The sequence below is a fragment of the Pipistrellus kuhlii genome, unplaced genomic scaffold (genome assembly GCF_014108245.1).
Source record: "Pipistrellus kuhlii isolate mPipKuh1 unplaced genomic scaffold, mPipKuh1.p scaffold_m20_p_9, whole genome shotgun sequence".
Classification (NCBI taxonomy): domain Eukaryota; kingdom Metazoa; phylum Chordata; class Mammalia; order Chiroptera; family Vespertilionidae; genus Pipistrellus; species Pipistrellus kuhlii.
This window is the reverse complement of record NW_023425595.1, coordinates 36,431,684-36,457,706: the sequence shown is the minus strand read 5'-3', so window position 1 is coordinate 36,457,706 and position 26,023 is coordinate 36,431,684. Positions and strand designations below refer to the sequence as shown.

At 39.1% G+C, this 26,023-nt stretch overlaps 1 protein-coding gene across 2 annotated transcripts in view; it reads left to right on the top strand.

The window, feature by feature from the left end:
- INTS4 (integrator complex subunit 4) overlaps positions 1–26,023 on the top strand; it is a 72,436-nt gene that overhangs the window by 15,131 nt on the left and 31,282 nt on the right. For both annotated transcript variants that reach the window (XM_036428536.1, XM_036428534.2), the window contains exons 5-15: positions 584–769; positions 1,368–1,418; positions 3,873–3,961; positions 5,066–5,186; positions 7,396–7,467; positions 9,379–9,553; positions 13,668–13,873; positions 16,271–16,413; positions 21,045–21,160; positions 23,538–23,671; positions 24,899–25,056. In XM_036428536.1, coding sequence (XP_036284429.1) covers positions 584–769; positions 1,368–1,418; positions 3,873–3,961; positions 5,066–5,186; positions 7,396–7,467; positions 9,379–9,553; positions 13,668–13,873; positions 16,271–16,413; positions 21,045–21,160; positions 23,538–23,671; positions 24,899–25,056 — 1,451 coding nt within the window. The remainder of the gene's footprint in view (positions 1–583; positions 770–1,367; positions 1,419–3,872; positions 3,962–5,065; positions 5,187–7,395; positions 7,468–9,378; positions 9,554–13,667; positions 13,874–16,270; positions 16,414–21,044; positions 21,161–23,537; positions 23,672–24,898; positions 25,057–26,023) is intronic.

Here is a 26,023-nt window from a genome sequence, read left to right as displayed (position 1 = left end):
ATCAATGGAAAAATATACTGGTGTGAGTATTAAGAACAACAAAAAAGTAAATCATGTTATTTCAATTATACATACTTCTATATGTACCTCTTACTGGTAATTTTTTAAAATATGTTTTTATTGATTTCAGAGACAGGAAGGGAGAGGGAAAGAGAGAAACATCAATCATGAGAGAGTATCATATCCCTGTCCCGTAATAGGGACTGAGCCTGTAATCCAGTCATGTACTCCCACCAGGAATCGAGCTGTGACCTACTGCTTCATAGGTCAATGCTCAACCACTGAGCCACACTGGTCAGACTAGAGGACATTTTTAAAGCACCCACTCCTACCTTTGCAAGGCAGAATGAGTGAACTGCTGTGATGAACAAAAGGGAGCCTTATTTTTTATTTTCTAAGGACTTATGATCTTTTTGGAAGATCATACTCAAGCAACATGATTCTATACAGGCTATGGTGAGAACATAGTGTTTCAAGTCATTCCTAAAACTGATAGAATGCTTTTGTTTCTGGTTTTTGTTTGTTTTGTTTTAAAGATAACTTAATCATCTCCTTTTTTTTCCTCTCTCTTTTGTTTTTATAGCACCTGACAGATACTTCCCATGGTGTAAGAAATAAGTGCCTGCAATTACTTGGCAATCTTGGCTCTTTGGAGAAAAGTGTCACAAAGGATGCAGAAGGCGTAGCTGTCAGAGATGTCCAGAAGATTATAGGGGATTACTTCAGTGACCAAGACCCGCGTGTCAGAACAGCAGCTATAAAAGCCATGGTAAACATGATCACAGGAACTAAATTGGGACAGCTATATTTGTTTGTTTGTCTATTTTCATTTGTACATGGCCAGTGCTGCCTTGGATGCATTCAGAATTCCCCCAGGATACTTTTCAGGAAGGTGCTGGTGGCATCACAGGGCTCAAAAGGCACACATTTCTGCATAACAGGTGTGCTTTGCTTTGGGCTTCTCTGGTAGCTTTCACTGGTATTTCTGAAACATGGCAGCACCACCCCCTCTGTGTATTGTTGTCCAGTAGGTTCAGGTTGTATCTTCCATGTTTCAGAAATATAGGAGAAATTTACCAGGGTGAGGGGGTGCTTTTTAGGAGGAAATGGTGCTAATCATGTCTTCCTCAGCCTTCTTATAATTGTTTCATATTTTTCTAATATCCTTTTGGAAGAGTCCATGGGTTAGATTTATTATGTGTTTTAATATGTCTACTAAGAAGTCTTTTGACCAGGCTTCTTATTTATATAGGTAGCACTGATTTTGGCTAATGGAAACATGTTAATCTGATATAATGCAGGACAGTATTTGATATTGTGGGGGAACATTCCCCCAAAAATACTTAAACATTACCTTTATTTTACAGTTGCAACTTCATGAAAGAGGACTGAAATTACACCAAACAATTTATAATCAGGTACTTTAAATTATTTTCTGCAAGGAATGGGAAGTATGAAACTGGGAGGGTGGCATATTGGTTGTCAGGATTTGAAAACAGAGCTTCAGCTAGCTAATAGAGGTAATATTAATTGGGATGAATGTGAGGTTGTATTCAAAACATACATTCTAAGAAGAAAATGGGTTTATGTAATTGAATAGCTCTACTCTATATGAAAAGGACTTTTAGGAGGATTTAGGTAGCGCATTATAAATATCAGAGTATACAAAGAGAAGTGTAGTGTTCAGAATAAGGAAAGTGCTATTCTTGCTGATCTCTAGTTGCTTGGGCTAAACCTGGAGTCAGTTCTGGGCACCACACTTGACAAACTGGTGGATGACCAAGACCCAGGATCATATGAAAAGTTATCAAATGATTATTGTAGTACTGGTCAAGAGAGGCACAATGAATTTATAGTATAATTGTAGGAATCTAGAGACAGGCAATCTAAATCCATGCTCAGAGACCAGATTTTGTTAGTCTATCAAAGTGGGTTTATCTTTCAGAGGAAGATGATCATTAGGCAAGCCTCTATGACTGATGCATACCAAGTTTATTCTTTAAAAAAATGAAGTAGAATGAGTTCAAAATGGCTGTTTTGATGCAACTGGCCCCTTCTCTCCCTATTAGAAAACTATTGGGAAGCCAAATAATTAAAGGAAACTTGGCAAGTCAGGACTCAGAGGAAGAAAGATTAGCCAGATGATTGATATGTTTAGTGGCATAAGACTGAATCAGTTAAGTAGTGTTAAAAAACAAATTCAGCCAGGTATATTTAAAGATCTTATTGAAGTCATTGAATATTAGTAATTCATGAATTGGGCAACATCCCATATAGTAAATAGAAAGATGTTTTGAGTTGTACAAAGTGGGAGGTTTTTGTAGGCAGAAAGAAGATGGGGCAAGGAAATTTTAAAAGTGGATTATTTTGGGCAAGGTTAGGGCAGTAATTGGCAAACAATGACTCGAGAGCCACATGCGGCTCTTTGGGCATGTGCCCTTGGCTAGAATTGAACCTGCGACCCTTTAGTCTGAAGGTTGTCGCTCTATCCACAGAGCCAAACCAGCTAGGGCAGGAGTTATTTTTGACTGTTGTAACTCCTGGGGAGAGGAGAAAGGGGTGGTGCTACAACCATCCAGTGAGTAGAAGCCAGGGATACTCCTAAACATCTTACAATGCACAGGACAGCCCCTCACAAAGAATTATTCAGTCTAAACTGTCAGTAGTACGAGATTGAGAACTCCTGGTTAAATGGTTACCGGTAGGTAGTGATAACCAGAACAGTGAGCCAAGGGTTTTTCCCAGGGTTGTGTCTCACGATGCTGAAGAATGAGCTATATGGACCAGAAGATTTAAGCAAAAGTGTGGAAAATTTATTGCAAGCAGATTCAGAGTCCCCTCATGGGGAGTGGCACCATAATGGGCTGCCTGGTAAAGCCTTGTATCCAGGAGTGTGTATTTGCTGCAAGCTTGCTTCTATATCTATCCATGTTGTCACCTGATTGATTCCCTTAATTATTCTCGCCCAGCAATGAATCTGAACTTTCCCTGTTTCTGTGTTCTTTCTCTGTTCTTATGCTGAACTTACTCTGTTTCTATGCGTTCCTACACCTTGTTGCTGCAGGCCCTCCTTTGTTTTCCCCTGCCTCCCACTTTGAGTCCAGAAACATTTTATTATTTCTGCTTGGTTTGTTTCTGTGATTAGGCTGCTCAAACTGCTGTGTCTGCCTGCCTACGTTCCTCCTGTCTTTGTTTTTCCCTGGACCCCTGCTCTATCTGCCTGCGTTTCAAGTTAACCCTCTTAGTAGGTTAAGTGGTATTAAGGAGTAGGTGTAATGGGTTAAGATTAGTCATGGAAATGGAAACGCTGGTGGAGTAGCAAGTTCTGGTCAGAGCATGGAATTTAGGATTTTAAAATCTCAGACATGGAGTAGTTCTGGATGTTGTTGAAGTCAAGGGTGTTGCTATGACTGTGGGAGGAGTAGAGATATGCCATTTCAGGCCAAAGTAAAACAGAAAAATCTAGCCTCTTTTGGCAACTTAACATTAAAATTGTGCAGTTATTTCAGAAAAATTGTCCATCAGAAATTTGTGCTTTTATTTCACAGATAGGCAAAAACCATCTCTGATGTTTGAGCCTTTGAGAGCAGCAATGTGGGCTCCCAGAAGGCTTTGCTGGAATTGTGCTGTTTTAGATGGCGTTTGTGCTCTCAGGCTATGGTTCTGCTTCCAGAGATGGGAGGGCTCAATCAGAACACAGAGCAACAGAAGCCAAGAATTCTTTGTTGGGCAAAGGCTCAAGTAGTTAAAACCACCCACATGTTTTATGATTAGCATCCTTAGCCAGCCGCCCTGTCTTCATTGGGAAAATAGTTTAAACATCACCTGGGGGACACACAAAACTAATAGACTTTTGGACTCCTTGTTTGCAGGCATGTAAATTGCTCTCTGATGACTATGAACAAGTGCGCAGTGCTGCAGTCCAGCTTATCTGGGTTGTCAGTCAGCTCTACCCTGAAAGGTCAGTGTGGGTGTAAGCCGGCTTTCGTTCATTGCTAAGCCATTTTTCTCTCCTCCCCCCTCCAGCAAAAAAAAGTTGGTTAGATTTTTTGAAGGTAGTGTGAAATAGGAAGAAAGTACAGACCCTGGAAATTAGGATATCTGGTCCTGATTCTTTAGATCTGCCATCTTTTCTTTGTATCTTTGGAAGACACTTCAACTCTCTGCATCCCAACCTCCTCTTTTATAAATGAAAGTTAAATGAAGGGATGGGACTATCTTGAGTATTTTGCAGCTTCCTCCTTATCTCTACCCCACCTTTTAAAAATCTTTAAAATTGTTTGGGGCCCATTTTAGTAAATACAAATACTAAATAAAGATAATAGGCAGTTTGAGGATAATGATCCCTTATGTGGTGTTTTCCTGGTTAAAAACAATTTTGCAGTAATCAAATCATTCTCACAGTGATTCTGGGAGGTGGAGAGACAAATATATTTAAAAAAAAAAAAGACTGATTGGAATTTGCCTCTCTATTTAGGACCAGATATACAAGTATGTTTTATACTTATTTATTATGAGATTAACTATATTGACAGCAATGAAAATATGGAATAAACAGATTTAAAGTAATCTGGTAGCAAGTTTTTTTTATTTTTTTATTTTATTGATTTTTATACAGAGAGGAAGGGAGAGAGATAGAGAGTTAGAAACATCGATGAGAGAGAGTCGTAGATCAGCTGCCTCTTGGACACCCCCTACAGGGATATGCCCGCAACCAAGGTACATGCCCTTGGTCCCCGGAATCGAACCCGGGACCCTTCAGTCCCCAAGCCAACGTTCTATCCACTGAGTCAAACAGGTTTCGGCTGGTAGCAAGTTTTTGGTATCTTCATAAATCTTTGTACCTCTGATAAGTTAAACATTTTTATTCAAGACATTGAAAATTTGCAGCACAACTAAAAGGGTTGGTTTATACTCTCAGAGTCATTTGTTTACTATGAAATGTATTTCATCGTTCTAGGATTTTAATTATTCAATTATCATCTCTACTTGTGCTGTTTATCATTCCCAGTTTATTGAACCTGTAGCTTTAGACTTACGTTTTGTGTTTTTTCTTTTAATTAAGCATTGTCCCAATCCCATCTTCTAATGAAGAAATTCGCTTAGTTGATGATGCTTTTGGGAAAATTTGTCACATGGTCAGTGATGGATCCTGGGTGGTTCGAGTTCAAGCTGCAAAGCTATTGGTAAGTTACACTTATTTCTTTATTAACTATGTTTTTATTTATTTTAAAGAGAAGGAAGAGGGGGAGAAAGATAGAAATATCATTGATGTGAGAGAATCATTGATTGGCCCCACATTGGGGATTGAGCCCACAACTCTGGCATGTGTCCTGACCAGGAATCAAACCATATCCTTCTGGTTCATAAGTTGACGCTTAACCACTGAGCCACGTTGGCCCTGTACATTATACTTTCTTAGTGAACAAGTTGCCTGTTATATAAACATTTTGAGAAACTACAGGTAGGGATAGCCCACTATTAGAAATGCTAGTGTTTCTTAATATATAAAGAAATAGCTCACTTTCCAATGGAGAAGTATAGTTTTTTAGAGCTGGATAGCCCACTATTAGAAATGCTAGTGTTTCTTAATATATAAAGAAATAGCTCACTTTCCAATGGAGAAGTATAGTTTTTTAGAGCTAGAAAGAATTTTAAAGACAATTCTATTTAAATTCAACTAATCCAAATAGAAAGTTGTGGAATGGGATTCAGATATTAATCTCCTGACTTTTAACCTGGTACTCTACTGTTTTGCCTTTGGGGATTCAGAGTGTGTGTGTGTGTATATATATATATAAATAAATATATAAAAAGTTAACCTTTCAGAGATGGAATTGTTTTATAAAAGGAGTGTTGACCTAATAATAGCCTTATTTTATTTCTGTGTTCTCTTTGAGATGTCACTTGACTTTAATTTTGGTTTCCTCATCTATTAAGAGGGTTATAATATCTCTCATATTTACCTCACTGAGTTGTCATGATGCTCAAATGAGAAACTATAATTTGTAACGTATTCTATGTGAGATAGTGGGGGTTGTTATAGTGTATGCGCGCGCGCACACACACACATGTATCTATAAATTTTTGTGAATATTACAGCAAGAAAATCTTAGATTCTTTTTGGACACTTTCTTTTTGAGGGCCTCCAACACTGCCAGTCTTGATAAAATTGTTGGCTAATTACTTTGGACATGATTGTACTGGACACAGATCCAAGGATAGCCCTATTTCTATGACCAGTATTTATGGAGTAATTGCTAAAAATGTGTGAAGCATTTTTATCGAATAATAAAGAATTTTGATGATTTCAGTATTTTTTGCTTATAAATTATACAAGAAGCCCGGTGCACAAATTCACGCACTGGTGGGCTCTGGTTGGCCTGCCACAGTGGGGGCCTATTGGGGCCGGGGAAGGGGAAGTGGGAGGTTGGTTGACCGGCCTTGCCCCTGATTGGGGTGGGGGTGCCTATCAGGACAGGCTAGCAGGGGGAGAGGCTGATTGGGGCCCTGATCGGGCCAGTTGGCCACCACAGTGTGTGTCATAGCAACTGGTCGCTTTGGTTGTTCCAGTTATTTCATGTTCTGGTTGCTTGGCTTTTTTATATATAGATTGCTTGTTCATAATAAAATACAGAGTTAAACCCGTGGTCAGCAAACTGTGGCTTGCGAGCCATATGCAGCTCTTTGGTCCCTCGAGTGTGGCTCTTCCACAACACCACGACCTGGGTGACTCTATTTTGAAGAAGTGGTGTTAGAAGAAGTTTAAGTTTAAAAAATTGGCTCTCAAAAAATAAATTTTAATCATTGTACTATTGATATTTGGCTCTGTTGACTAATGAGTTTGCCAACCACTGAGTTAAACCAGTTGTTATTGATTTTATTTTTGAATTCACATTTTAAAACTTTGTTTTGGTTCTAGCTGGTGTGGCTCAGTTGGTTGGGTGTTGTCTTGTGCATCCAAGGCTTACTGGTTTGATTCTCAGTCAGGCACATGCTGGGTTGCTGGCTCGATCCCCATTGTGGGATATGCAGGAGGCAGCCGATTATTGTTTCATTCTGCATGAATGTTTCTCTCCCTCTCCCTTCCTTTCTCTCTAAAAATCAATTTTAAAAATTTTAAAACAAATAAAATTGGGACTGATAATAGTATTTATTTTGGAGGGGGACTAAATGAGTTAATGTATGTATAAAGCACTTAGTGCAAGACACAATGAACTCTATTTAGGCAGTAGCCGTTGCTAATATTTTTATTATTTTCCAGCTGATTCAGAATCCATAGGCATCTTTAATGTCAAGAATAATGTTATCTTTACACATTGACTGAAACTTTGATTATTGAGATAATGTTCAGATCTTGAGAAATGTTCAGTTTGTTTTGGATTCTTTTTACAGGGCTCTATGGAGCAAGTCAGTTCTCATTTCTTGGAGCAGACGCTTGACAAGAAGCTGATGTCAGATCTAAGGGTAACTTGAATTCTCAGTTGTTTAAACTGGGTTTCTGGAACTAACATCAATGTAACACTATATGCCAAGTTGATATTCATTTAATTTTGTATTTGTTAAATTAATGTAGGATGATTAGATTACATTTAATTTAAGATCTTGGTAATTTGAACCAAATTAAAAGTAACTTCATTAAATTTTAAAATTATTGTGATGAAATACTTTGCACAAGTTGTGTCCTACACAGGAGAACCAGCATTAATTTTCCTTTTCTTAGAAGTTGTACAGGTCTGGTCTTCTATTTTGAGATTTTAACATCTGAGGGCTGCTTTTCAATAGCAATTCCCATGGAAGAGGGAATAAATTCTTTCTCTGAACTGTAACAAAATGCCTCTTATAGAATGCCTTTAGGCTTTTACTGCAACAGTTCTCTGACATATTTGCCAGAACCCAATATGAGTCTGAGAATATGATATGTTTATTTATTGTCAATATCTTTATTTATTTATTTATTTATTTATTTATTTTTGTTAACTCTCACCCGAGGATATTTTTTCCATTGATTTTTAAAGAGAGTTGAAGTGAGGAGGAGGGAGGACATCCGATGTGAGAGAGACACATCAATTGGTTGTCCTCAGCATGTGCCCCAACCAGGGATGGGACTGAACCTACAACCCTATAACATGCCCTTGACCAGGAATCGAACCTGTGACCCTTTGGTGTAGTTTCCCCAGCTCTTTTTTCTTATGCATGTTTTAAACATTGTATGCAGATAGTTTTGTAAGTCTATTTTTTACATTTGTCACAGTACCATATGCTTTTTTTCACATTGCTAACTTTATACTTAGCATTTTTATTGATTGCATAATATTCTGATAAGTAAATGTATCATCATGGGTAAGAGCCCTATACTTCATCATTATACATTTAGATCCTTCTAGTTTTTCCATCGTAATAAACCACATAAAGAATATTATCTTCCGCATATTAGCTCTTTTCTTCTTTTGAGTTATTTGGTAACATAAGATACATTCTAAGGAATGGTCGAAGAGTTGATATAAAAATATTGCCATATGGCTTTCCTGTATGGCATTGCCTTCATTTGAGGTAAGTGATTAGGTGTTCTTTTGTATTCTTGGGTAGAAGTATAAAGGAGGATATGCTCATGATGAATGGTGAGGGATGGGTGATCCAAAGGTTTCTAAGACACATCACAAAGTACAAACTTTCCTACTGGGTCTGACCCATATCCTTGTAGGCTCAAGTGCTTTATTTCATCAATGCCATGAGGATGTGGAGTCACACCAATAATGTTCAAAAGAGGCAAATTATAAAGTATTTATGGTAAGAGTCATAACTCTCAAGTGGACTGAATATTTACTTTTGTAACCAGTGTGTTCCCCATTAAGCATTCTGTGCAGAAAATGAATTTACTAGAAGGTTGCTTGGGAGCACAGTATTGCTCTAATAGAACACACAGTGTTGTCAAATGGAGACTTCTACTGGGACTGAAAACGTTTTCTTCCTAGGGCCAGTGTATTATCTACCCGGCATGGTACTTGGAGGAACACTGCCATTGTTTACCTCTCTGGTTCTCTCTTTCCTATGTTGTCATTGAAAACATGAACACCTGTCTGGTCAACACACTTTTTCATTGTCTTCAATAAAGTTACTATCTTTAATAAAGTTACTATCATCAGTGGTAGACCTGTGAGCCTTTGGTCTTTAAGTTGAATTTGCATTTCTCTGCTCTGGTCTATTGAGTATTTTTATTTATTTATTTATTTATTTATTTATTTATTTATTTATTTATTTATTTTTGCAAGTTAACTGAGATAGCAGTCTTATTTCCTGCCTACAGTGTTTTCAGGGTGCATCTTATTGTTCCTTCTTGAACCTCCTGCAAGTGGTAATTGTTGTTGTCCTCTACAGAGGAAACGCACTGCACACGAGCGTGCCAAGGAACTTTATAGTTCAGGGGAGTTTTCCAGCGGCAGGAAGTGGGGAGATGATGCTCCCAAGGAAGAAGTAGATACAGGGGCTGTGAACTTGATCCAGTCAGGAGCTTGTGGAGCTTTTGTTCATGGATTGGAAGATGAAATGTATGGTAAGTATCCTATATAATAAAGAGCTAATGTACTAATTAGACTGGACTGTGGAATGACCTTCCAGAATGACAGTGGGTGGGGGGCATCCCCCATTCTGTAGAGGCGGTGCGAGAAGGGGCTGCATGGTTATTAGTCACCACACTAGTAAGAGACAGAAGCAAGATTTAAGCCCAGATAATGTCTAACCTCTAAGCCTTTGTATGAATAAAGAGTGTTGCAGCCTGACTGGTGTGGTACAGTGGTTGAGTGCTGACCTATGAACCAGGAATGGGCTTGATTCCTAGTAGTGGTGTGTAGGAGGCAGCTGATCAGTGATTTTCTCTCATCATTAATGTTTCTATCTCTCTTCCTGTCCCTTCCTCTCTCTGAATTCAATAAAATGTTTTTTTAAAAAGTGTTACACCTTAATTAAAAAAAATATTATCACTGGCAATTGAATTCTAGATTAATAGATGTTCCATAGTTTTCCAATTTACATAGTTTCTGTTAAGAAATCTGTTCTGTGTTTTTGTTTTTCAAAGAAAGATCATTTGTTGTTCCACTTATTTATACATTCATTGGTCGATTCTTTTATATATGTATATTTTTTATTGATTTCAGAGAAGAAGGGAGAGGGAGAGATCAACATCAGTGATGAAAGAATATCATTGATTAGCTACCTCGTGCACACCCCCCTACTGGGTATCAAGCATGCAACCTGGACATGTGCCATGTCTAGGAATTGAATCATGACCATTGGTTCACAGGTTGATGCTCTGGTTCACAGGTTGATGCTCTGGTTCACAGGTTGATGCTCAGCCACTGAGCCATACCAGCTACGCTCATTGTTTGATTCTTATATGTACCTTAACTGGGGGGATTGAGTTCATAACCTTGGCATATTGGGATGGTGATCTAATCAAATCGAGTTAACTGGCCAGGGCAAGAAAATTACTTTTGAAAGACAATGTTTTATTAGTAGATATAAGAATTGGGTTATTCTATACAATTAGCTGTAAGGTTTTCTGTATATGTAGAAGTTAGTTAAAACTACCTCTGCTTTTTCTTGTTCTTTATGAACTTGATAAATGAATTATAATAGAAAAGTATTAGATAATAAGGAAGTCCAGTTATTATAATTTTTTTAATTTTATTGATTTTTTACAGAGAGGAAGAGAGAGGGATAGAGAGTTAGAAACATGATGAGAGAGAATCATTGATCGGCATTGATCCCCTACTGGGGATGTACCTGCAACCAACGTACATGCCCTTGATCGGAATCAAAACTTGGACCTTTCAATCCACAGGCCGACGCTCTATCCACTGAGCCAAACCAGTTTTGGCAGGAAGCCCAGTTATTAAAACCGGTTTTATCCTAAGACAAGTAATTAGAATCTATTTTGTTTCTACTAGCATTCTTTAGATTCTACATTTTAATTTCATCACTGTTAATGCTTCTGTAGTTTAGTTCTGCAGTTTTGAGTGTCACTAAGGTTTAATTAAAGGAACTTGTCCTAGTCAGTTTGACTCAGTGGATAGAGTGTTGGCCTGGGGACTGAAGGGTCCCAGATTCGATTCCAGTCAAGGGCATGTACCTCCCCAACCCTGGTTGGTGCACATGCAGAAGGCAACCAATCAATGTGTTTCTCTCACATCAATATTTGTCTATCACTGTCTCTCCCCCTCCCTTCTACTCTCTTTAAAAACCAATGGAAGAATATCCTCAGGTGAGGATTAACAAAAACAAATAAAAATAAATAAATCAAGAGACTAATTTTGGAAAGTTAAGATCATTTCATGTGCTGTAACTTCTAGTTTCACCCATACTTTTAATCTTCTGGTTGTTGCATTTCCTCCCTTCTTTCTGGGTCTTTGTACATGTGATTCAGTAGAAATTGTTATTTACCTGCCTGTAGCAAGGTAGTACATGCAAAGTAAAACACACAAGTTTTTATTTTGTGTTTTCAAGTTTTTGCTTGGAATTTTATCATCTCTGGTCTCATGCTGAGAGGAATTTTTGTGTGATTCCTCTGATAGAGTTGCAAGAGTTACACATGAATCAATTACTACTAATAAAAGGGTAATATGCTAATTAGACTGGACATCCTTCCGGACAAAGCCATAGTGGCAGGGCCAAGGCAGAGGCAATTAGGGGTGATCAGGCTGGCAGGGGAGAGCAGTTAGGGGGATCTTGTGGAGGGGATGTCTGACTGCTAGTTTAGGATGACATCCCCTGAGGGGTCCCAGATTGGAGAGGATGCAGGCCGGGCTGAAGGATACCCCCTCTCTTGCACAAATTTTGTGCACTGGGCTTCTAGTAATAGATAAAGCCCTGGGAGAAAAGCCAGCAACTAACATATTTAGGTCCATTTCTGGCTTGCTTTGTAATTAGCAATTTCACATTTAAATTACATTTTTTAATGAAGTGGAACAAATTCTTCCCTTCTCATTAGAAGGAGGAATTCATAACTACCAAGAAAAATCTGAGTCATCTCCCTTAAGTGTATTAACTCTGCTATTTATTTATTTATTTATTCATTTTTTTAAATATATTTTATTGCTTTTTTTACAGAGAGGAAGGGAGAGAGATAGAGAGCTAGAAACGTTGATGAGAGAGAAACATCGACTAGCCGCCTCCTGCACACCCCCTACCGGGGATGTGCCCGCAACCCAGGAACATGCTCCTGACCGGAATTGAACCTGGGACCCTTAAGTCCGCAGACTGATGCTCTACCACTGAGCCAAACCGGATTCGGCTAACTCTGCTTTTTAAAGTGTCTAGAAACATTTCTTGTACAAAAACAACTTATATTTGTTTTAACCACAATTTGGATGGTTTCTTTTCTCTTTTGACACTGTACATTGTGTTGCAGAGCCATGAGAGAACCACTGGAACAAAACAAGCATCTATAAAAGTCTTGTGAGCATTGTCTGTAGCTTCCTCAACTCTGTATCCCAGCACTTAGCACAGAGCCTGGCATGTCCTACATGTTCAGGAAACATTGTTAGTGAATGAACGAAGGGCTTCCTAGATTCAGTAACTTCACTGTTACATGTTCTGAGCTTTCCAAGAGTAGAGAATATGGCTCTGTTTTCAAGGTGCTTGCAAGACTTTGTGATAGCTGATGTTGAGCTTTTAACATATGAGTGTGTTTTGTGCTTAACTTACATTATGTCATTCAGTCATCCTAACTATTCTGTAAGGAAATATTATCTCCATTGAACAGGTGAGAAAATTGAGGTGCTAAAGTTCACCTCCAAGTTTGTGGAGGGATTATTCTTCACAATTCACTGTGAGATCCCTCTCATTCCAGAGCATCTACCTTTAACCACTATATAATGGTATCCTATATAACAACACACCCGGTACTGGTCTTATCTCCCCTCTCACTGATTTTGAGGCAAGTTAATGCACTTTGTTGAATCTTATCTCTAATATGAGAATAATGAGGTGCCTCGTTAGCGCAGTAGGTAGCGCGTCAGTCTCATAAAATGAGAATAAAGGTATCTAGCCTGTTTTTTTTTGTTTTTTTTTTAATATATTTTATTGATATTTTACAGATAGGAGGAAGGGAGAGAGATAGAGAGCCAGAAACGTCGATGAGAGAGAATCATCGACCAGCTGCCCCCTGCACACCCCCCACCGGGGATGCGCCCACAACCAATGTACATGCCCCTGACCGGAATCGAACCCGGAACCCCTCAGTCTGCAGACCGACGCTCTCCCACTGAGCCAAACCGGTTTCGGCTCTCTAGCCTGTTTTAATAAAACATTATTTTGGCTGCTTTAAAAAACAAAACAAAAAAAAAAACCCTCACAATACTTTATTGTAGTTGGAATACTGAGCTAAATAAAAACTTAGTTTTCAAGAAATTAAGTTAATGGAGACAGACGTGTGACTTGATCACAAGTCTGCACAGTCAAGATGTAAACCTTAGTCCCTGTGATACCAACGTTTGTGTTCTTAGGTTGAAGTGAGAGTGGAAGCTGAACCTGTGAGCATGGAGATCTCCCAGAGTTTGTAGGGTGAGGGGAGTGAAAGCAAACGACAGAACTGAATGAGAAGGAATCCTTGGATTTTTTTCCATGGCTCTTAATTTGATATGCAGTTGTACTGGTCTCCTTTTGTCTAGAGGTCCGCATTGCTGCTGTGGAGGCTCTCTGCATGCTGGCCCAGTCTTCATCCTCTTTTGCTGAGAAGTGCCTCGATTTCCTGGTTGACATGTTTAATGACGAAATTGAGGAAGTACGTCTACAGTCCATACATACCATGAGAAAAATCTCCAACAACATCACCCTCCGAGAGGATCAGCTAGACACTATCCTGGGTGTATTAGAGGTGAGCAGTCACAGTTTGTTACTCATTTCTTCATCAGTACTTATGGGGCACCGCTTTTTGTTTATTTTTAACCAAGCATTCTGCTAGGTTTTGGTGATACGATGAAGTACAAGTAGCACAGTTCTGCCTTCTCATCACACAACTCCACCAAGATGGAGGAGACTGATGTTAAACAGGAAATTCGAATAAAGCTTAGAGTTGCCGTGATCAGGAAAGGACAGGGCTCCCTGGGAATACAGAGATTATCTGACCTGAATTATCCAAGGTAAGGTTGGGGGGATAGGGAAGAAAGAAGGAATATAATGGATATTTGAGGGAGGAGTAGAACTTAAAGAGGCATTTTTTGAGGAAGGAACACCATTGATGGAAGAGTACCAAACAGAAGAAGTAATGTCTAAAGATATAGAGGTAAGAGTGGGTGGGATATAGTCAATGAATTCATTGTAATTGCACCATAGAGTTGAAGAGGGGGAAGAGGATATAGATAAGGCAGGGACTAAATAATGAAGAATTATCCTCAGCCTTTGATTTAATTCTTCTATTGAGCCATAGGATATTACAACAGGAAGGAATCTTAGGGGTCAGTTTATTGAGCCCCAGAGTTTTACAGGAAAATAGGTAATTTGTTTGTTACATAGCTAGTGCTTGGCTATGCCAGGATATAAACACAGATTTGCCTCCCAGGAGTGGTTCTTGGATTATTTTTGTAAAGTGTCTAGATTTTATTTGTAACTACTGATGTTTTTTCAAGATATTAGTAAATTTAATTTAGTCTCTGGCTTTCTTTTCTTTTTCCTCCCAGATATTGTGAAAGTGATAGTAATTTGATATTTAATCATTAGCACTTGTTACAGATTTCTGCTTACATAAACATACTGACTGCCTGCTTTGATTTTGAAGTTCTCTATTCTCTATTATTCTTTCAGTTTTTTATTACTTCTATTAAGATTATCTTTGTTTATCATTTTTTATGTTTTTTTCCTAAGAAGATAAATTTATATTCTATAGATTGTTCTCCATGGGTGGTCTCTATAATGTGCTTCTCCTTTTCTTTTCAGCTTTTCCCCCATCATTTTTCACCTTGAACTTTATGCAGTAGTTTTTCCACTAATCATGATGCTTTCACTATTTTGCCTTCACTGCAATTTTCCCCCTCTGCCTACAAAACTGCCACTTTTCACCTAGCAGACTAGCTTATTCCCAGGATCTACTTTAGGCAACATATCTGGGAAGCCTTTCCTGACTAACCCCCCACCTCCCACGTGGGCTAAATAGCACTTCTCTGTGTTTTTATTAACACCCTGTTATACTTATCAGTATGTTTCCAGCTTTTAAGTTCTTTTTTTATTAAATAAATATTTATTGATTTCAGAGAGGAAGGGAGAGGGAGTGAGAGATAGAAACATCAATGATGAGAGAGAATCATCGATTGGCTGCTTCCTGCACGCCCCACACTGGGGGATTAAGCCCACAACCCAGGCATGTACCCTGACCAGGAATCGAACCGTGACCTACTAGTGACCTCCTGTTTCATAAGTCAGTGCTCAACCACTGTGTCACATCAACCAGGCTGTTGGTGACCTTTTTCAATCATTTTAGTGAGATTAAGCAAGAAATGGGGAGGAAAGAGGCCACTTCCCTGACATCATCTTGTACTGCTCTCTTTGTATGTGTGTTCTTTATATTTTATTGTTTTACAGAGAGGAAGGGAGGGGGATAGAGAGATAGGAACATTGATGAGAGAGAAACATTGATGAGAGAGAGGAACATTGATCAGCTGCCTCCTGCACACCTTCTACTAGGATGTGTCCACAACCAAGGTACATGCCCTTGACCAGAATCGAACCTGGGACCTTTCAGTCTGCAGGTCGACACTCTATCCACTGAGCCAAACTGGTTAGGGCTGCTCTCTTTGTTTACTTTGCACTAGCTACCTGATTTCCTTGCTATTTTTCAAACATGCTTCCACCTCATAGCCTTTATGTGTGCTGTTCCCTTTGAATATCTGGTGTTAAATGCTCCACCTAACCCACCACTCTTTCCCTTAACCTGCTTTATAGTTTCTGACCTATGTATATTGTTTTTGCATTAGAATGAAGCTCCTGAGAGCAGGGATTTGATATTAATTACTGCTGTAGCTCCAGCATTTGGTACATAATAGGAGCTTGATAAATGTTTGACTGTTTACTAAGTGCTCAGTGAATGTATAAACAAATGAATGAACAAATGAATTAATTCTTCAAATCTCAGTTCATATGTCACTTCAGTCTTCTCTACTACCAGCCTCTTCCAGAAAATTGAGACTTTTGGTCCTATACTGTTATTGTAACTTATACATTTCTCCATAATACCTAATTCATAGTGACTGCTAATATTAATACTATCTATTTTTTAAAGGATTCATCCAGAGATATTAGGGAGGCTCTTCATGAACTCTTATGCTGTGCTAATGTTTCAACCAAAGAAGGGATTCATCTTGCACTGGTGGAGCTGCTGAAAAATTTAGCCAAGTACCCTACTGACAGGGACTCCATATGGAAGTAAGGAATTTTTTGTGCATTTGCTCACTGAATCAAATAACATAGTAAATATACAGTCTTGATATTATTCACCAGAGGCCCCACGCATGAAATGCATGCATGGGTAGGGTCCCTAGTGGCTGTCGGCCAGGACCTCACTTTCCCTGGCTGCCTGGGCTTCCCTTCCCCCAACTGCCTGCCGCTGTTGATACGGGCCTCCCTTCCCGTGTTTGGCTTCCCGTGGTTGGCCAACCAGCCTCGCCTCCTAGTCGAACTCTGGGTCGAACTCCTGGTGGAGGGGACAATTTGCATATTAGGCTTTTGTAATATAAAATTGGATCCTCATAGATTGAGGATACACCTGTCCATTTTGCCTTAAATTTACAAACCTGATTCAACTTAACTGAACTCTCAGGAGTCTGATTCCTAAATGGAATATTTTATTTTAGATTATTTATTCATTTGTCCATCCATCCACCTAACAAATATATGCCTCCTATGTGCTTCCTTGTGTGCCAAACTCTGTGGTAAGTGTTGGAAGTACCGAGGTGAGCTAATTAGATTTCCTTTTTTCTCCTGTGTAGTGTTAATCACTGCTTTGTCTAGTTTGGATTTTGTACAGGATCACAACTACCATTGTAAAGATTAGAGGCAGGGCCTGTACTTGGTCTGCAGATTGAAAGTGTCAATCATTTTCCCCCTTGATTACCTCTAGCTTTATTGACTAGAAAACAAAACTGTTAACACTGTTCATAAATTGCTGTTTGAAGAACTACTTAACTTTTTTTATTTTTTAAATATATTTTATTGAGTTTTTATAGAGAGGAAGAGAGAGGGATAGAGAGTAAGAAACATCGACGAGAGAGAAACATCAATCAGCTGCCTCCTGCACACCCACTATTGGGGATGTGACCGCAACCAAGGTACATGCCCTTGACCGGAATCGCACCCGGGACCCTTCAGTCTGCAGGCTGACGCTCTATCCACTGAGCCAAACCGGTTCCAGCTACTTGCTTAACATTTAATATAAAAATTAAACAAGTGTGCTTCCCTTCACCTCTCTAAAAATCAATGGAAAAAATATCCTCGGGTGAGGATTACCAACAGCAACAAAAAGTGTGTGCTCCACGTATTTAAATAAGCTTATATGATGAGATCATGCCAACTGTGTGGTTTCTTGATTTCCAGAACAATTTGTTACTAAGAGTAGAAAAATGGTAAAATCAGGTACTTGGGAGAATGTTTTCATTCTTCCAAGAATAAAAGATACATTAAAAATTTTAAATACTGCCCTACTGGCCAAAACTTGTTTGGCTCAGTGAATAGAGTATTGGCCTGCAGGCTGAAAGGTCCCGGTTTCGATTCCGGTCAAAGGCATGTACCTTGGTTGCGGGCACATCCCCAGTAGGGGGTGTGCAGAAGGCAGCTGATTGATGATTCTCTCTCATCAATGTTTCTAACTCTCTATCCCTCTCCCTTCCTCTCTGTAAAAAATCAATTAAAAAATATTAAAAAATAATAATAAATAAATAAAATACTGCCCTAGCCACTTTGGCTCAGTGGATAGAGCATGGGCCTGCAAATTGAAAAGTCCCAGGTTTGATTTTAGTCAAGGGCACATGCCTGGGTTGTTGGCTTGATCCCCAGTGGGGGACTTACAGGAGGCAACCGATTCATGATTCTCTCTCATCGTGGATATTTCTCTCTCTCATTCCCTCTTCCTTCCTCTATGAAATCAATAAAAATATAAATATTTTTAAAAATACCAATCTGGCCAGTGTTGCTCAGTGGTTGAGTGTCAACCTATGAACCAGGAAGTCACAGTTCGATTCCTGGTCAGAGAACATGCTTGGGTAGGGGCTCGATCCCCAGTAGGGGGCATGCAGGAGGCAGCTGATGGCAATGATTCTCTCTTATCACTGATGTTTCTATCTATCCCCCTTTCCTTTCCTCTCTAAAATTAATAAAAAATATATTTTAAAAAAATACCAGAGAGATCTTGTTCTAGGAACTTTCCTTTTTCAGTCCTCACCTAAGGATATTTTTCCATGGATTTTTTTTTTTTTTTTTTTTTAGAGAGAGAGAGAAAATGGAAAGCAGTGGAGGAGAGAGCGAGAGAGAGTTTGATTCTGGTCAAAGGCACAAAGGCATGTACCTTGGTTGCAGGCTCCTCCCTATCCTGGCCCCTCCTTAATGTGTTATTTAGGAAGTCAAAAGCCTCTGCCTGCATTGAGATTATTAAGATGGCTTTTGGAGGAATGGAAACATGTGCAGGAGGCAACCAGTTGATGTGTTTCTCTCACATTGATGTTTCTCTCTCTTTCCCTCTCTCTTCCACTCTCCCTAAAAATCAATGGAAAAATATCCTGGGGTGAAAATTGACAACAACCACAACAACAAAAAACAAAAATTGGATTAATCTCAGAAACGTAGCCTTCAAAATAGCTGGTAGGGAGAGAAGAAAGAAATGTGTAGATAGGGAGGTGGATGAGATAGTAAAACATATTACAAGTCAGACTTGAAGTCTAGCTTTAGAGAGGCCCAGATACTTAGGGCTCTCTGAGGGGACCCAGTTAATAACTTGTATTCTCCACCTGAGATCTGTATATTGTAGAAAGAGATAAAATAAAAGGGTGGCCCCTGGACGCCAAACTACAACCTTTACAGAGTCCCTTAGGCATAGTGAGTAAAAGCCTTGAGAGAAGTCAGAAAACTAGTGAAATAAGTTGTTTCCACACAGAAGGAAAATAGGACGAGGAAAAGTTTACTAACAACGTCAGGTGTTTTAAATGTGGTGCCTTTCATATCCATATATATGAATTCATATATCATGAATTCATAGTTAATGGTGTTTGTTCTCTTTCTCTTGCCAGTCTGCCTGATTTCCAGTCCCTGTGAAGTCCATCTTCTTTGTGATACTTTCTCTTATTGTAGTAATTTCTTCTACCTTTGATAGGTAGAAAGCAGACTATCTTCATTTGTTTGCCTCAGCTGGATCATAAATTCATTGAGAATAGAAATTAGGATTTATATTTCTTTTCAATTCATTACACCTTCTAAACCAGAATTTAACAAATAAAAAATAATAAAAATGCATAATTACTAGCACACATGTAGTTTTCTCCTTTCTTCCTTCCTTCCTTCCTTCCTTCCTTCCTTCCTTCCTTCCTTCCTTCCTTCCTTCCTTTCTTTTAATATGTTCTTACTGATTTTTGGAGAGGAAGAGAGGGATAGAAAGATAGAAACATCAATCAGCTGCCTCCTGCATGCCCCACACTAGGGAGGGAGCCAGCAACCCAGGCATGTGCCCTGACTGGGAATTGAACCAGCAACCTCTTGGTTCGTGGGTTGACACTCAAGCACTAGACCACACTGGTAGTTCTTGGTAGTTTATAAAAGACCTTAATGTAGTCATAATAGTTAACTGATAGCCAATGAATAATAATATAATAGCCAATTGAGTTCTTTATGACAATTGAGTTCTTACTTTACTAATTAATAGCCAATTGAGTTCTTACTTTATTGCCCTGTGAATGGATTTATGCACTGGTGGGGTCCCTCGGCCTGGCCTGTGGGATCAGATCAAAACTGGCTCTCTGATATCCCCTGAGGGACCCCACTGGTGTATGATCAGGGCTGGGGAAGAGCTGCAGGAGGGCTTTAGGGCGTGTCCAGCCCATTTTCCCCAGTCCCAATCAGCCAGACCCCAGCAGCAAGCTAATCTGCTGATTGGAGTGTCTGCCCCTGGTGGTCAGTGCATGTCATAGCAACTGGTCAAACAGTTGAACGAACAGTCAGACACTTAGCATATTAGGTTTTTATTGTATAGGATACATCAGAAGCTCTCCAGCAGACTTCCATTCACCAGAACCGGATTAGTTGATTACTTGAAAACCAGTCACTGGAAAATATGAATGGGGTTGCCATGATGGGTTTAGACCAATTGTAGTTGAGCTCTTAGACTTGACCTGCCTTCTCTGAGCACTTTGCTATCTACCTTATGCCTGAGTAAAATCAGGGTTTTCTTGGCAAGGAAGTTGGGGGAAATCGTTGTTAAATAACCAATAGTAATAACTGCTATAGCAGCTCTTTTGTCTTCCTATTAACCAGATTTTCAGACAAATTAACTGAGTTTTAGAATATTAAATTACTTTTCTGAAGTCAAACTAGGTGGTTGAGAATATGTAATTCTGAATCAGGCTTTCTGATTCTAAATCCTGGTACTTTGAAAAGCAACCGAATGACTTTTCTGAAGTCATAGAAGTAGCAAAACTAGGTGGTTGAGAATTTATAATTCTGTTTATTTTATTTTTTAAAGATGGCCAGTTTATTTTTAAAATATATTTTATTGATTTTTTTTTTTTTTTTTTTTTTTTTTACAGAGAGGAAGGGAGAGGGATAGAGTTAGAAACATTGATCAGCTGCCTCTGGCACACCCCCTTCTTTGGGATGTGCCCAAAACCAAGGTATGTACCCTTGACTGGAATCGAACCTGGGACCCTTCAGTCTGCTGGACCATGCTTTATCCACTGGGTCAAACCGGTTAGGGCAAGAATTTGTAATTCTGAATCAGGCTTTCTGATTCTAAATCTTAGTACTTTGAAAAGCATTTATTAACTTACTAATGTGGGCTCTCATTTTGTTTATTTCAGATGCCTGAAGTTTCTGGGAAGTCGACATCCAACCCTGGTGCTTCCCTTGGTTCCAGAGCTCCTGAGCACCCACCCATTTTTTGACACAGCTGAGCCAGACATGGATGATCCAGCATGTATCCTCTGTGCTTAGGACAGACCCTACTGACTTGGCAGGGAATTCTAGCATATTTTCCTGTGGTGTAGCTTAAGTGGTCTGAGTTTTATTTTTCCATTTCTTTTAGATAAGTGTATATGTGCTGAGGTAGCCTAGCCTGGAGGTTATTCTCAGCTTTCTTTCTTGTTTTCACAATAATTGCCCTTTGGTATTTAATACAAATAATTTTTTACACCATTTATTGTACACCTACTATATGCCACGTAACGTTTGAATGCTTTATTCATTTTGTCAATGATTTTCCAAACAAACATAGAAGGAGGTATTATTTCCAGCTTATAGATGAGAAAACTGAAGCTCAGAGAGGCATTAAAGCTCTCTAAGCATTAAATCTGGGATTTGCAGTCAGCTACCTTTGGTTTAAAGCCTATGGACTTTCTCCTATGTCTTACTGTGTGTTTAATTTGATATGCAGCCTGAAATGAGTGGATGGAGCTGAGCTACTATGCCTCTGATACAAGTTCAATGGGTTTGTGATTGCCGTGGACAGCATGCCATGCAATTGGATTATTTTTCAGTCATGGGAATACATTTACATTAGTGCATTCATGCTCTCCCATGGTTCTTTTCACTCTGTGCGAGACCATTGGTGAAGTTTAGGGATTTTATTTGAGCCTTCTCCCATTCTGGTACCTCTCAGGGGATGTCGGAGAACAGGTTTCAGCCCAATTCCTGCAGGTTAGGCCGAGGGACCCCTCTGGTGCATGAATCCATACTGGGCCTCTAGTAAAAATACATTTAAAATAAAAAAAAACACACAAAAAAACACACAACACAAACATTGTTAAAAGCCTATTAAAGTACTTTTCTGGGGGTAGTTGGTGGATTGTGTTATTTAGGAAATGTGTTTGGCTGTAACAGAGATTGCCTCCAAATGTAACTTAAACAAATTATAATTTTAATAGAAAGAAGAAACTTTGTAGTTAACATCCAAAGTTCTACTATCCAAAGTAATCAACTGTTAATATGTTGGTGTATTTTTTTTTTTTTTAATCTTGGGGTTGGGATTTTTCTGTTTATTTTTTTAAATATATGTATGTCATCAACAAATATTTGATAATAGATAGCTGTCATATCTTCTATATTTGAGAGTCTGCTTTTTTCATGTGTAACAATATGCTTATGATACAATATTATAAATTTTTTATAAGCATAATTTTTTTTTTTTTTTTTTTTTTTTTTTACAGAGAGGAAGAGAGAGGGTTAGAGAGTTAGAAACATGGATGAGAGAGAATCATCCATCAGCTGCCTCTTGCACACCCCCTAGTGGGGATGTGCCCGCAACCAAGGTACATACATGCCCTTGACCGGAATCGAACCTGGAACCCTTCAGTCCACAGGCCGACGCTCTATCCACTGAGCCACACCAGTTTCGGCTATAAGCATAATTTTTAATGATTGTATAATACTCCATCAAGTAAATGAAGTGTAAGTTGTATAGTTATTCTCCTGGTTTGGGATATTTAAGTTATTTATTTTTGCTATTATAAATGCTTCTGTGCTATCTTATTATTTACTTAGAATAGATTTGAGATGTGGAATTATCCAATATTCATAAGACCCTTACTATCTAGAACCAAATTATTATCCAAAGGGATTGTGCCAGCATACATTTTAGTAGCCAATATATCAAAATTTTCCACTTATTAGTATTCTGAATAGCATCAGGCACTATTATTATTATTATTATTACTACTACTGGAAGCCTGGTGTATGAATTCATGCACAAGTGGGGTCCCTCAGATTGGCTGGCAATCTGGGCCTGCCGGCCAGGGGGAGGGGCTGTGGGAGGTTGGCCGGCAGGGGTGGGACTGCGGGAGTTGGCCGGCCATAGGAGGTTGGCTGTGAGAGCACACTGACCACCAGGGGGCAACTCCTGTGTTGAGTGTCTGCCCCCTGGTGGTCAGTGTGCATCATAATTGGTCGACTGGTTGTTCAGTTGCTTGGGCTTTTATATGTATAGATTTTTGTTGTTGCTATCTTGAAGTTTTTCTCTTTTGCCAATTTCTTGTTTTTATTGTTTGCTTGTTTATTTTTTTAAATTTTTATTGTTGAAAGTATTACATAGGTCCTTCTTTTTCCCACACTAACCTCTTCCAGCCCTCTCCTGCCCCTTCTGCCCCCAAGGCCCTCACCACAGGCATTCTTTTTTTAAACCTTTGGTAATTGGGATAATATGGAGTAAAATAATCTGTCTCTGTTTAAATTTGCATTTCTGTATTAGGAAATTGTAGTCACTTAGTGGGAATTTTGGGGGCGGGAAGTGGGGGACACTAGATTCTGGCCAAACTCAACCTTTTGTACCTCCAGGCTTACTTAACTCACTCATCCATCAGACATCGCAGTTTTGGTTCTTATCTTCAATGCTGCTAAAAGCTGCCCAACAATGCCAGCGTTGTTCTCGGATCATACTTTCAGGCACTATGCCTACCTCCGGGACAGTCTTTCTCATCTTGTTCCTGCCTTGAGGGTATGTTGAAAAAACATCTTTTGTCCTTGTTTTTGGTTTTTGGTCCTTTGTGGTTATCAAATAGTAGAAAACAGACTATATTCTCTGAAAAAGGATTCATTCATGCTCTTTCTCTCATGAGCTCTATCCCATTGTTTTGTACTTTTTGCTTCTTACCTTTTAAAAATGATTCATTTTTTAAAATGTCCGTAGGTTATTGGTTATGTTATATCAGGCTCGGTTGGTTAGAGCAGCAGACCGATACACCAAGGTTGCAGGTCCTGGTCAAGGTAATATAACCATCAACCAATGAAGCATAAATAAGTGGAACAACAAACTGATGTTTCTCTCTTTCTCAAATCTATACTAATAAAAGCATAATATGCTATTTAGACCAGACATCCCAGATGAAGCTGGGGCTGCAAGGAAAGCCTGGGTCCCAGGTTCCTGCTGGTGGCCGGAGGGAAGCCTGGGTCCTGGGTGCCGGAGGGAAGCCAGTGCAGGTGGGAAGCTGGGTGCCGGCATCCGGGAGAAGGAAGGCCTACGCTTACATGAATTTCGTGCATTGGGCCTCTAGTCAATAAATAAATAAGGAAATATTTATTTATTTTAAATATTGACTTATTTTTATTTTTTAAATTATTTAAAAATATATTTTATTGATTTTCCACAGAGAGGAAGGAAGAGGGATAGAGAGCTAGAAACGTTGATGAGAGAGAAACATCAACCAGCTGCCTCCTGCACACCCCCGCCGGGAATGTGCCCATAACCAATGTACATGCCCTTGACCGGAATCGAACCTGGGACCTTTCAGTCCCCAGACCGACGCTCTATCCACTGAGCCAAACCAGTTTCTGCTGGAAATAATTTTTTTAATTAGGCCAATTAAGCTGGACTTAATCCAATAAATAGTTTGGCTTTGATTTGGCTCTAATCAAAATGAACTTAAATAAACAAACAAACAAACAAAGTGTGGAAACATTAATTTTTAGTCCTGTTTCTTGGTTAGCCCATTTATCTCAGTATTTCAGTTAGCAATGGAAAATAGAGGTGTACCATTCTCCTTTCTCGCAGCGTGTGGCTATTTCGTTTCCTTTCTTTCCCTTTCTCCCACTGAAGCTGGGGGAGGGGAGAAAGGTAATTTATAGAAACCCCTAGCTTTTTGTTCCTTTTACTTTATTTGGCTCACTTTTTTTTCCTGGTTATGTTGTGTTTCGAAAGGTTTAAAACCTGACTATGTTTGCTTAGTTATCAGGTAGAAAGCTTGCGTCATCAGCTGTTTCCCCCAATATCATGCCTCAAGAGGATCCTTCCCATCAGTTCCTGCAGCAGAGCCTGGAAAGGGTGTATAGTCTTCAGCACCTGGACCCTCAGGGAACCCAGGAGCTGCTGGAGTTCACCATCAGGTGAGATAATTGTCCCTTTCCTTCGACAGTTAGCATTGTTGTTCTGCTCTGCTTGACTGTTTTGATTTTTAGTGTTGGTTCCAGGCTAGTTTTTCTGACTCTATAGGCCAATACTCACACATGGTTTTATGATATGTTTATTTTGGATTAGGTTGGGGTTAGAGCATATTATATACAAAGAAACACTCTTTCTGTACATGACCAGATTGATGATTAGTACAAAACTAGAAAGAGTCACAAAGACGCTGTTTTTATCTGTTCCTTTCCTTGTATATTATTTAGGATAAGTGGTGGAAAAAGCGAAATAACAATGCTTTAAACAGGAGAAAAGGCTAATTCTTTCTCATAGACAGGACATAGTTGAGATGGTCATCAGGGGCCTAGACCTAAAGTTCCAAACTCTATCTCCTCTGTATTCCTACAGGAAAAAGGAAAAAAACAAACAAAAACAAAAACAAAAAAAACAGGAGAACAGCATTATTTCTACCCTTACCCCTTTTAAAGACACTTCCCCAAAGTTGCATGTTTTAATTTTACTTGCATCCTATTGACTAGATTTAGAGATACAATGCCATACCTAGCTGTAAGGAGCTCAGAAATGTAGTCTTTATTCTGGGTGCCCAGTGCTTAGTTATCATTTGGTGACTCTGTTACTCAGGAGGAAGGGGAGGATATTGGGGAACAACCAGAAGACTCTGCTAACCTTATTAGAATGTCCTGAATGTTATAAAAATAATTGAAACCCATTTGTCTTAGCAAGAACAATATCCATCTGCTTTTGTAAATAAGGTTTTTGGTTGTTTGATATTTTCTTCATTAGATGCCACATATAAGTAAAATCATATGGTACTTGTCTTTCTCTGACTGGCTTATTTTACTTAGTGTAATACTCTCTGAGTCCATCTATGCTGTTGCAAAGGCAAGATTTTCTTTTTTTTTTATGGCTGAGTAGTAGTCCATTGAATAG